The sequence below is a fragment of the Delphinus delphis genome, chromosome 5 (assembly GCF_949987515.2).
Source record: "Delphinus delphis chromosome 5, mDelDel1.2, whole genome shotgun sequence".
NCBI lineage: Eukaryota > Metazoa > Chordata > Mammalia > Artiodactyla > Delphinidae > Delphinus > Delphinus delphis.
In genome coordinates, this window is record NC_082687.1 from 139,030,427 (window position 1) to 139,042,036 (window position 11,610).

The following is an 11,610-nucleotide window of genomic DNA, read 5'->3' on the forward strand; positions in this document are numbered from 1 at the left end:
GCTGGCCGCAGGGCCCACGGTGACCAGAGCAGCGCCCTGCCCTCGGGATGACTACGGGTGCCGGGGCAGTGCCCCGGGCAGGGCTGTGGGCCTCGTGGCTGTGCAGGCAGCCCGAGGGTGTGCTCAGCATGGCGCTGCTGGCCTCCTTGACTGTGCGCCGCGTGGAGCTATCCTTCTCCACCTGCCGGGACGGCCAGGACCCGCTGGCCTGAAGGGTGAGGGCCGCAGCCTGTGGGGCCCTGAGGGCGCAGACCAGCAGGTCGGCCGCCACCTAGCCCTGGAAATCTCCCCTCCGTGCGCCTCTTGGCGACTTCCGCTGCCCTTGGTGGGTGGGTGCAGGGCACCCACGGCGGGGGTTGGGGGGGTCGGGTGGGGTCAGAGGGCAACAGGCCGAACCTCAGGCTCAGCCTGGTGGGAGCAGCCCTGAGGCCCTTACGAGAGCTCAACCTCTAACCCCTATGTGACTGGTTTTGAAATGAGATAAAAGAGAGACAGGGAGAGTCAGACAGTGAGAATGACAAAGACGGAGACAGAGAGTGTGAGAGACAGGAGTGGGGTCGCCACCAGAGAGATGGTTGCATGCCCTCGTCCCCAGACCCGGTGCGGTGACCTCGGGGCTCATGACTGTGAACCCACCTTTGGGGCCCCTTGGGGCTGGGACAGGATCTGTCCTCGGGGTCACTCTGAGGTCATGGTTAGTGGGGTTCGGGGTTCCCTGCACCCGGGGGGGGCACTCTGGCACTTGGGGAGCCTCGGCAGAGCTGGGCCACGGCCCCCCGGAGTCCACAGGTGGTCGGCCTGTGCGTCCTTTTCAGCTGCTTTGGGGTGCTCTTCCTGCACACCCCATACCGGTGCCTGCAGGCCGAGGCCGACGCAGCCCCTCCGTCCAGGAAGAGGTGCGCCCGGCAAGCTCGGTGGCCACCCCCGAGGCCCCGCCGCGGCCCCCCCACCCCCACGGGCCCCAGCAGCCCCTCCTGGAGCCGGTGATCCTGGCTCCGCCTCCCTCCCCCTGGGAGTCCTCTGAGACGTCATGGGGCCCCAGCAGCGGACCAGAGGCCGGGGAGCAGCTGGTGTGATGAGAAGCGGGCCTGGGGCCGTGAAGGGGCGGCCAGGAGAGGCAGGCCCTGGTCCCCTCGGCTACACCAGTCACGCCTGAGGCCGGGACGGTACCAGCATCCGGGGGGCCCGGGGTCCTCAAACACAGGCAGGCCGGCCCAGGGGACTCCCTGTGGCTGTAGCAAGGAGAGCTGCCGCTGTGGAGGCAAGAGGCCGCTGACCAGGCGGGGCGCTCCAGCGGCCAGGCCAGACCCAGGGTGGCTGGGGCAGGGGCTGCGTAAGGGCAGGCCGGCCTGGCCCGGGGGCACGGCTGAGGGGCGCTGAGTGGGCTGGGGATCCTGAGGGCCCCAGCATGGCTGAGTCTGGAGTGGACAGGTGTGGGGAAGGCCTTCCTTGAAGGAGCCTATCCCAGAGCCATGCTCAACCTCTGCTGAGCCCTGAATGAGCAGCCCCCCAGCCCGGCGCTAGCGCAGGTGGGGAGAGCAGGTGGGGCCCGGCTGGGCCGGAAGCAGAGGGTGGGCCCCACGCAGATGCTCCCACCCCCTGAAGACCCTTCTGCCCCCACGGACACTCCCACCCCCAGGGGGGCAACTTCTCCCCCCGAAAGAGACACTTGCAGGCCGGTTTGTGGGTTCGCGTTTATTGAACTGGCCGCGGCCCAGTGGGGGAGGGGTGGCCCTCACTCCGCCTCCCCGTGGGTGAGCACGTAGCTCAGTGCCTTGTAGTCCAAGTTGCCTGCAGCGTCGATGGTGGAGAACTGGAACATCTGGTCAACCTGCGAGTTTGGTGGGGGTCGTGAGGCTCAGGCAGGGGTGGGAGGGAGTGGGAGGGTCCCCGAGGCCGCAGCCAGCAGGTGAATTAATCACAGGAACTGGACTCCAGGCTCTGTCTTGTTTCTGTGCTTGGGGGGAAGGAAGTGGGGGGAGACCCTGCAGAGCAAGGGTTGGGGCCGGGGCGGGTGTCTCCCTTCCTGGACACCGGACATCCCACCCTCCCCAAGGCCGCAGCCTCTGGGGGCTGAGGCACATCCCCCTCCTGAGCCCCCAGAGCCCCGAGAGCCATGCTTGGGCTTCACAGAGGGCCTTGGGGGTGGGGTGGGGGTGGGGGCCTTGGAGGGGGGGTGGGGTGAGGGGCAGACCTCCTCAGCCGTCATCTTGTCGGCCTGGGACACGAGCAGCCGCCGGATGCTGAGGACAGGAGGGAGGGGCCAGATTAGGCATGGCCCTGACTGGAGGGGTGGCCCCGGGGGAGCCCCGTGACGGGTCCACATGGGGGGCAGGGCTGCTCCGAGGTGGGTGTGCCCCCCCTTCAATCCCACCCGCTCACAGGGCAGGTGCCTCTTGGGAGCCTGGCTCCGGGTGAGTCCTGGGCACTGGGGTGGGGTGGGGGGGTGCCCACAGGGAGCCTTCCCTGACCCCCACGCCCCTGGGGGCCAGTGCCTGGCGCACCGAATAGGTCCGTTCACGGTGCCTGGCTGAAGTAGCCCCCAGAGGGGCTAAAGACCCAGCGATGGTCTGAATGGCAGTGACCACTGGCCCCGTGTGGGTAGGGCTGATCCGGCCCTCGGGTACCCTGAAAGCGGGGTGGGGCGGTTGGCACCCCTCCTACCCTGGTGGCGCCCGGGCGCCTGCGGCCACACTCACTAGTCCTTGTTGATGCTGCCTTTGCCGTCGGGGTCCAGCATCTTGAATGCGTTGAGGATGGTCTCCTCGGCATCCGTGCCTGCCCACAGGAGGCCTTGAGTCCTGGGCAACTTGGGGTCCACGCCCTCGCCCACTCAGTGCCCTGAATGGCCTTCCCACTCTGAGCACCTGGGAGACCCTCAGCTCCCACCCCAGCGGTACTGTTCTCGGGGTCCCTTGGGTCCCGCTAGGCCCAGAGCTGGGCGAGTTCTCAATGAGGGACAGAGGCCCCCATCAGTGGGCGAAGCGTTGGGTCTGGGCTGTCAGCTCGCCCACCCTGGGGCGCTGACAGGCCCCACAGATGTGGGTCCCGAATGCCAGGTCCTGGGGCTTTTCAAGGGGCCTGCAGATTTGGGTTTCTATGTGAGGCGCTCGGGACCACGTAAGCACACACGCTGCGCTGGCAGACCTGCGGGCTGGCCCACTCACCGCTCAGCTTCTCCCCAAACATGTTCAGGAACATGGTGAAGTTGATGGGCCCCGAGGCCTCCCTGAGCATGGCGTCCAGCTCCTCATCCTTGACGTTGGTTTTGCCTGTTGCAGACGTCAGGGGTGGGGTGTCGCCTGCCCTGGCTGCCTTGTGGTCCGAATAGGTGCCCCACGGGGCCACCCCCCTCCATCATTCTCCAGGCAACCCCAGAACAAAGATGGGACGACCGGAGAGAGGGAGGTAAGCCAGTGCAGGCACCCTTGGCCCAGGCGTGGTGGATGGATACAGGTTCTGAGGGTCAGCAGAGCCCCAAACCCCAGCCCTGGGAGGTGGCCTGAGTGGGGGAGAGAAGCCGGAAGGCCTGTGATCTGTTACCTGGGTGTGAGGGGGCACCCCCCAGGTAGAAACCAGCCTGCCCCCCCAGCTCCAAGGGCAGGGCCGCCTCAGGCTGAGGACAGCCGTCCCCAGGTGGGGAGGGAGGCAGGGCCGCGGGCTGGGCCGTGCCGCCTGCGAAGGACGAGCCTCTGGTGGGTCTCTGTGTCCTCTCCCAGCTGCACTCCTGGGCCTCCTGACCGTGCCGGGGGTGGGAGTGCCAGCCTGCCCCGCGCAGGGGCAGCAGCGCCTTCCTCGAGCTCTTTACCATCTCCCGCTCTGGGATGCCCATGCTTGGGTTGTGCCACCCACCCCGTGATGCCCTCTGCCCGCCCTGGTCAAACTAGAGGGGAATTTCTCCCCAGGAGAGGCCCCCTCCTCCCCAGAGCCCACGGGAAGTCAGGTCAGGCTTTAAGGCCCAGGAGCGGAACGAGGCTCTGGGACTGGAGCCGGAGGGCGGGGGAGTCGGGGTGCTGTGCTGGAGTTCTGCCCCCGGGGCACATACCCAGGGAGGCGTAGGTGTCCTTCAGGTCCTCCTTGTCAATGAAGCCGTCTCGGTTCTGGTCCATGAGTGTGAACGCCTGGAACCGAGGCCAGGTTCACTGGGCTGCACCCCCTTTCCTGGCTCTGGATCGAGGGTCTTGTCACCTGCATTACACTTCCCAGGGGACCCCTCAGGTATGAGCTTCTGGGTGGAGGGGTTCCCGGTACAAGAGCAGGGCCTCACCTCCTTGAACTCCTGGATTTGGGTCTGCTCAAAGTTGGAGAAGACATTCGATGACGCCCTCTGGGCCCGCAGGGCCCCCCCCTCCTTCTTCTTGGCCTTCCTGCTGGCCTGAGATGAGAACACCAAGGCTCAGGGTCCCCCAGCCTGACCGAGGGTCTCCTTGGGGGCAGCCAGGCATTTGGGGAGACTCAATGCAGAGGACGGGTGCACCGTGGCATTTGGGGCTCCAGGGGGCCCCAAGCCCGTGTCCCTGGGCTGGGGCAGCTGCAGGTGCTTGGCATGGTCAGAGGGACCCGTGCGGGGTTCACCCTGAACTATGCCCTGCTCAGTCTGCAGTCCAGCCAGGAGGAACAGGGAGCAAGTGAGCCGTGCCGGCGGCCAGAAGGTGGAAGGGCTTGTTCTGGGGACCCCACTAGGGTGAAGGCCAGGACCCCCACCTTCCAGCCCCAGGCTGTCACCAGGGCTTTCACAAGGCACAGATCTCCCCCAAACCCCAGCACACACAGACCCTCACACATGTGCACAAACTCAACTTGTGTGCACACGTAATCAGGCAAAACACACTCATGCATGTGACACGTGCACACACACCCATCCACACGGTCCCACACGCACATCAGGTACAGACACACTCGTGTGTGTACACGCAGCACACTCACCATGCCTGGGTCTGCCTGATGCGATGGTCTGTGCCCTCCCTGCTGAGGTCGTCCGTCTTAAGCTCTTACCCAGTCCCCCAGGACAGCTCAGACTCCGCTGCCACTCCCTACAAGGACAGGCTCAGGGCTCCCCGGGGGACTGGACAACTGCACAGTGAGCTTTGGCAGCCAGCAGTGGGTCAGACGCCCCCATCCTGCTGGCCCAATAGGCCCCCGGCCTTCAGGCACCTCCCCACCTGCCCCCTACCCTGCAGTCTGTGTTCTGTGCATCTCTGGGGTGACCTGCACATGGGTCAAGGGCCTGGGGACTGCGGGAACCAGAGGAAGGGGCACCTTTCCCAGACTTGCACACAGTTACTGTGAATGACCCTGGTGGCCAGTCAGCAAGCGTTCCCCAAGTATGTCTGTCTGCCCTTGCCTCCCCGCCTTGGTGGCAGAGACGTCCCAGGCCCTGACCCCAGCCCTGGGGCCAGCCCTCTTGTCCCCACGGCAGGGAGCTCCTTGCCTGGACCTCAGAGGGGGATGACATTTCTGGGATGGAGGATGGCCCATGTGGGCTGGGCTGGGCCCAGCACTCAGCCAGATCTTCCTGCTACAGCATGGCCCCAGGGGCAGAGTCTGGGGAGGGGACCTGGCCCAGGTGCCCGTTGGTGGTACCAGATGTTGGGGGCCACCACAAAGTCAGGGAGAAGATGCCCTGGTCCTCGATGGTGGGGAAGTGCAGAGTTAGTGGCGGGAAGGGGTGGGGGTGGTGGGTCTGCAGGCCGAACAGGAGGAGGAGGCCAGTGGGCGGATGAAGTGGGCAGATGGGATTCCACGGTGGTTTCATACCTGGAGAACAAGTTTTCTGAGCCTCCGGGGCCAGGTCTGGGTGGGGTTGGGATGAGCTGCAGTCACTGGGTGGGGGTCCTCAGGGGCACATCTCCGAGCCACACAGCACCTGCTGCGGCTGGAAGGCGAGGGGCACACACCCTCCGCCACGTGGTGCTGCTGCGGTGCTGCCGTCCGCGATCCCAGGGCCAGCTCACCATTTGAGGAACCTGGCTGGGGATGCGTGACCCGCCTGGAGGGACCTGGGGGCTCCTGGGGGCTGTCTGGAGGACCCCTGGAGGGCTAACGTGTGACCGATGTGGGACACCTGGGCCTGGGCTGCGCGGTGACCCCATCACTCCCAGCCAGGCGGGTCTGGGTGCGACGCCGGGACGGACCTTGGCCGGGCTGCGGGAGTGGGGAACAGCACACCGAGAGAGGGGTAGGCCCATGGGGTCTGTGCTCAGGAGGCCCAGGCTTGGGGAGGGCCGGAGGAGGCTAGCTGAGCCCCTGGGGAGGTGTCCTGTGGCCGGCCTGTCTGAGCACAGCTCTAAAGATAGCCGCAGAGCCTGACTCCTGGGAGAATATCGGGACTCAGCACGGACAGCTGCCCTGACAGGTGCAGGAGTGTCAGCAGGCGGCCCCTGCGTCCTGAGCCAGGTTAGATGCCCCCGCCCCAACCCCACCCCACAGTCCCCAGGAAGGACTCTGGGCCAATGTGGGTCTCCCCGGCTTCAGGGGTCTTCCCTGGGCGGTTTCCGTAAGCGTGTGTTCCTGGGCCTGTGCGTGCCCTCCGCTGGCCGCCACTCCCCCCAGCACCGTGGAAGCTACTGGTATGTGGTCCCCCCACCAGCACTCTGGCCCCACCTTCAGCCCCAGAGAAATTTATTTTTGATTCTGGAAAAAGGAGTTGCTGAGGAATCTGGTTTATTTTAAAATCCAGGGAAGGGAAAACACATTTGCCACCTGAGGTCATCTGCCCGGCTGCTCCAGGGCAAGATGCAGGTGGAGGGGTGGTGCTCAGCATTGACACAGCATGTGGGCGGTGGAGGAGGGTTACTTTGTGCCTTGTGGAGTCAATGTGTGCCTACAGCTTCCTTGGGAAGGAATGAGTGGGGAGGGGGCGGGTCAAGAGGCCCTCCCCCCACCCCAGGCCCCGCAGAGGCCACAGAGGACGGGTGTCAGGCAGCAGTCCTCAGAGGGTTCAGAAAAGAGCCCAGCTGCCCTGTAGGATCCGCCTTGGCGTTCCCACTCCCAGCCCAGGAAACAGCACAGGTGATTTACTAGCTTCCCAGTGGAAGGCCCAGAGCCAGGACTCCCCAGCAACTGGAGACGGAGCAGGGTCTGCTCAGGCCCCGGTGGCTGCCGAGGGGCTTCCCCTTGGCGCAGATTTACCGAGCACATTCTGTGTGCCCTGGAATTTTTGTCCCTGCATTCTATTCTCTTTAGAATCGGAAGTGATCTCCCCTAGCAGTGGAGCAGGGATGCTTGTGAGCCCCGAGCCCTGGTTCTCCGGGAGTTTATGCCTGGAGCAGCACAGGGCCCAAGGCATGGGTGGTCCTACCACCAGACCCCCAAGCCCCGTTGCCATGGGAACTGTGTGTCAGCACAGCAGGCTCAGTTGGGAGGCTGTCCGGCCACCACTGCCCATCTCTGGGCAGCCTCTTTGCACACCTGGTCTTGGTCAGCTGTGTCTTCGCTGGGGCTGACCACAGATCTGGGGGAGACAGTCTTCTCCTCTGAGGGGGCCAGAGTACCCCACCAGTGCAACCCCTGCCTCCCCAACAGAGGGCAGCAGAAGTGAGCGAGGACCTGTCTGATGTGAACCTTGAAGCTTGGGGCTCCATGATCCTGAGGGCTGGAGTCGGGGAGACCCAGGGAGCAGGTTCTGCTAGGGTGGCCTTCTCAGGAAGACCTGAGCCCCCTTCTGCTGGAGAGGCTCCTAGGGTGAGGAAACTCTAGCTCTGCCGGGGGGCTGGGTCTGGGACCGGGGGTGGGGGTGGCAGGAGGGGGCACCCCAGGCAGTGCGGTCCTGGGAAGCGACTCGGAGCCCACATGGTCGGCCTGGCCTGTCTGTGAGCCCAGAGGGGCCGGCCATGGCCACCCCTCTCTGCTGGGAGCCAGCCTGCACTCAGGTTACATTTTGTACCCGGACCCCGGATTCCCTGCCCAGAGCCTCGAGCCCCTTCCTGGGCTGTCCTCTGGGCTGGCCTGGGGCTGCTGCGGGCCTGGACTAGCCTCGGCTGGGGCCGCACTGCAGCAGTGGGCGGGGCGGGACAGCCCAGGGAAGGAGGATAGCGAGAACTCTATTTCGCACTTTGTAATGTGGACTTATACTTTTCAAATATTTGTACCTGTGCTGTGCGGGCCTCGATGTGTGCTCAACCTGGTCCGAAAACGTCAGTGCCTGGAGGGGTCGCACCCGCTCTGGGGAACCAGCACGTGCCGCCTGGGCCACTGCGCATGCGGAGCCAGTCGCGAGCCGCGCGCCTGGTGACGTCACCCGTCCGCGAACGGGTGCGCGCGCCGTTCTCCCTCCGGCCGCCAGGGGACGGTTCCGGCGCCTTCTCGCTGCTGACGGCGCATGCGCCCAGCCGGGTGAGCCTCTGCGTCTCCAATGTTTTCCGGGCCCTTGGAGCGTCCTCCTCGGTCCGCGTTGTGCTTCCGGCGCGAAGGTCACGGGCAAGATGGTGCCGCCAGTGCAGGTCTCTCCGCTCATCAAGGTGAACCAGGTTTCGCGGGCGCGGCCGGGTGCTCGGCTCCGCGTAGGCCCGCGCGTGAGCGACTCCGCGGAGCTCGAGACCTCCGGCCCGGCCTCCGCTCGGCGGGACAACCAACCCTCTCTCACCCCGCCCCGCGCCCCGACCCGGAGGCTGCGATTTTCCCCCGCCCCCCGCATCGGCCCCAGACGCCGCGGGTGCGAGCCCCCCCTTCCCCGCACGCGTCCCCCGCGCCCGGGACCCCCCGCGGGCTGAGAAAGCCCCCGGACCCCGGTTCCGCTCCGCCGGTCCTGACCGCCCTTTCCCCGCAGCTCGGCCGTTACTCCGCCTTGTTCCTCGGCGTGGTTTACGGAGCCAAGCGCTACGGTGAGTGACCACGGGCGTATAAAGCCGTCCCAGCCCACGGGGCGCTTACGGCGACGACGGTGCGGGGTCCCGGGTGCCGGGCAGGAGAGGGGGCAGGGCGGGAGGCGCCAGACCCAGAAACCCGAGCGGGCTGGACCCTTGAGCGTCGCCGCGGCAGGCGTGTAGTTTGGTCGGGCAGCCCCTTGCAGCACAGAGACCTGAGTGAGGGGCGGCAAGACGCCCGGGGTGGCAGCGGGGACCCTGTAGCTGCCCTCCGGGTGGGGCTCTCTGTTGAGGAGTGTCAGGCCTTTACGCATATCTAGGTAAAACAGGTACCTCTGGCGTTCGCGGTGCACCTGAAGATGACTTTGCTTGTGCACTGAATTCCTTTTACTCAGTGCGTCGGTGAAAAAGTTCACTGATATCATCTCTCTCTTTCTCTTTCCTTTAACAGATTACCTGAAACCCCGGGCAGAGGAGGAGAGGAGGATAGCAGCTGAGGAGAAGAAGAAGCAGGATGAGCAGAGGCGCATTGAGAGAGAACTGGCAGAAGGTACTCGTGTTGCCGAACCTCATGGATTTGTTCTCCACCCGCATTTCCAGAAACAGCTGCTGGTCCAGATGAGCCCCACAGTGGAGGGGAAGGGCCGCTGTCTTGGTCCCTGCTGGCCCCTGGGTCCTCTTCTGGGGGAGTGGGAGGGAGAGCAGGTGTGGGTGTTGGGGGTGCATGGTGCTAACTCCCTTTAGTGAGGCCTTGGGCGTGAACTGTCGGCCACCCTCAGCGAGGCCCCAGGACCAGAACCAGGCTCACCTCTCCCTGCCTGCGGCGGCAGCTTACAGTCAGGACGGGCAGGGGTAAGGAAGGCCCAGGATGGGAGTGGCAGCAGAGCATAGCCAGGCCCACCACAGAGTGAGATACTGGGTGGTTTAACACCAAACGTCGAAAGTGGGCCCTTTGGATGGCCCGAGTGTGTAATGATGCGTCTGTTTTCCTTCCAATCTTTCAGCCCAAGAGGACAGCATATTAAAGTGAGCCTGCCTTTCCCCGGAGCAGTGTGGATGAATAAAGCCTGCTGTACTGTGTGATTCTCTGATTTCTCTTTACTGTCCCCGGTTGTTTGGTTTCTGGACTCAGACTCAGCAGTTGTGTTCCTACCTTCTCAGGTCATGTGGGGTGGGGGTGGGGAGGGATTCCAGAAGAACCAGTCAGTGACCAGTGCATAAACCGGGCGGGATGCACAGAACCTCCGTCGCCTGTGCCGGGGTATCTGTGGCGGAGGCCAAAGGATGCATCTGTAGCGGAGACCCAGCTGGCCAGGCGTTGTGAGCACTGCTCCGTCTTCTGCGCTCCGAGCCTGGCCCAGACCCTTGGATGGGCAGGGGAGGGGCAGGCTTTGCAGATGGTGGGGGTGGAGATGGCCTGATGCCTCTACGGTTGGGACCTGGATCTCCATCGCCCTCCTGCACGTTCTCCCCTTGACCCCAGGGAGGGGATGTGGCCTCCTGAGGACCAGGCTGGGGTGCAGCTAGGTGTTCAGGGGCCTCAGGCCTTTGTGCCTGAGCAGACGGCAGACTCCACCCCTGGTGGCTGTGGCCTTTCACCCCCAGGCCTGGTGTCAGAAGGGGGCTTAGGCCTGTGCCTGAGCAGACGGCAGACTCCACCCCTGGTGGCTGTGGCCTTTCACCCCCAGGCTTGGTGTCAAGTCGCTGTTCCCAGTTTTGTGCCAGGAGCACATTGCCTATGCTTAGAGCCCCAGTTTATTTGTCAAATGAGTTCATCTGCAAACGTGAGAAGGTGAGAAGCAGCGTACAGCCGTTTTCAGTTAAGGTGAGGCTGGAGTGCGTGGTGGTGCACACCCCCTGGGGTATCCTGAGGTTGGTGGGTAGCTGGCACTGGGTCCCCCTGGGAACCTGGAGGAGCCCCCAGTCGCAGGCCCTTGTCACCACCAGGTGCCACTGTGAGCTGAAGGTTTTGTGGGCGTGTCCTTCGCCCCCCACCCCCCACCCCCGCCGGGAGTGCTGGCAGAGGGCAGCATCTTGAACCGGCCTTAGAACAACTCATTTGGCCTTGCAGTTCTGGCCAAGGCTGCAGCCAGGAAGAGTTTCCGGTATCTGGAAACATTGGCTTTGGAGCTCACGTTATGAGATAAAGGTCCTTAATTTCTATCAGGTAACTTAGGACCCATTTCAAGCGTGAGTCTTGCATTGTCCCATTTGGGTCTGACTCGCTTTTTCTTCCCGGCTCAGAACCATTTATTAGGTCCTTGGAGGCATGTGGTTGCTCCCATGAAGGAAACCTCAGTGGCGCAGGAGGACTTGGGCAGACCACAGGCGCTGGTCCGTCAGCGCGGTTCAGAGCAGCTCCCGGGCAGCGTTCATTACAGATTATTTTTGCACAGATCGCTCACGTCTGATCACTGCTGTTCTCACAGCCTGGACCTTTCTGGCAGGATTTTGCGGTTGGTCACAAATGAGCGTCCTCCACCAAGTAAAAAAAGGGCAGTGTGTTTTCTTTTGATTTTATTCTCAATTTTTGTGCATGTATTTTTTCCTAGACCAGATGGGAATTGGCATCTGTGTATCCATTTCTCCACCCATATATACATAGATACACGTGCAGTGTGAATATATTCACCCGGTGCTTTTAGACACACAGTTTACAGACCCTTTTTGAAGATCTTGGTGGCATTAGTGTGCATCCAAAATGTGGATGAGTGTAAGGTAGGCTGTACTGTTCAGACCGTTCATAGTTGGCTTTGGTTCGTAAACACACAAACCTTAAATTGAAAATATCCAAAATGGTCTTCAG

At 63.7% G+C, this 11,610-nt stretch overlaps 2 protein-coding genes across 2 annotated transcripts in view; one reads left to right on the forward strand and one right to left on the reverse strand.

Moving 5' to 3' along the window:
* SLC49A3 (solute carrier family 49 member 3) overlaps nt 1-212 on the forward strand; it is a 34,636-nt gene extending 34,424 nt beyond the window's left edge. Inside the window, 1 exon segment of the mRNA XM_060013209.1 lies at nt 107-212. Within this exon segment, the coding sequence (XP_059869192.1) occupies nt 107-212 (106 nt within the window).
* Nucleotides 213-1,735: 1,523 nt separating this feature from the next.
* Nucleotides 1,736-6,188, reverse strand: MYL5 (myosin light chain 5). Its single transcript, XM_060013210.2, has 8 exons — nt 6,135-6,188; nt 5,558-5,683; nt 4,268-4,375; nt 4,046-4,121; nt 3,168-3,272; nt 2,700-2,778; nt 2,195-2,243; nt 1,736-1,831 (listed from the first exon to the last, which is right to left on the reverse strand). The coding sequence occupies exons 1-8, from the start codon at nt 6,186-6,188 to the stop codon at nt 1,736-1,738; spliced, it is 693 nt and encodes a 230-aa protein (XP_059869193.2).
* Between the last annotated feature and the right edge of the window lie 5,422 nt (nt 6,189-11,610).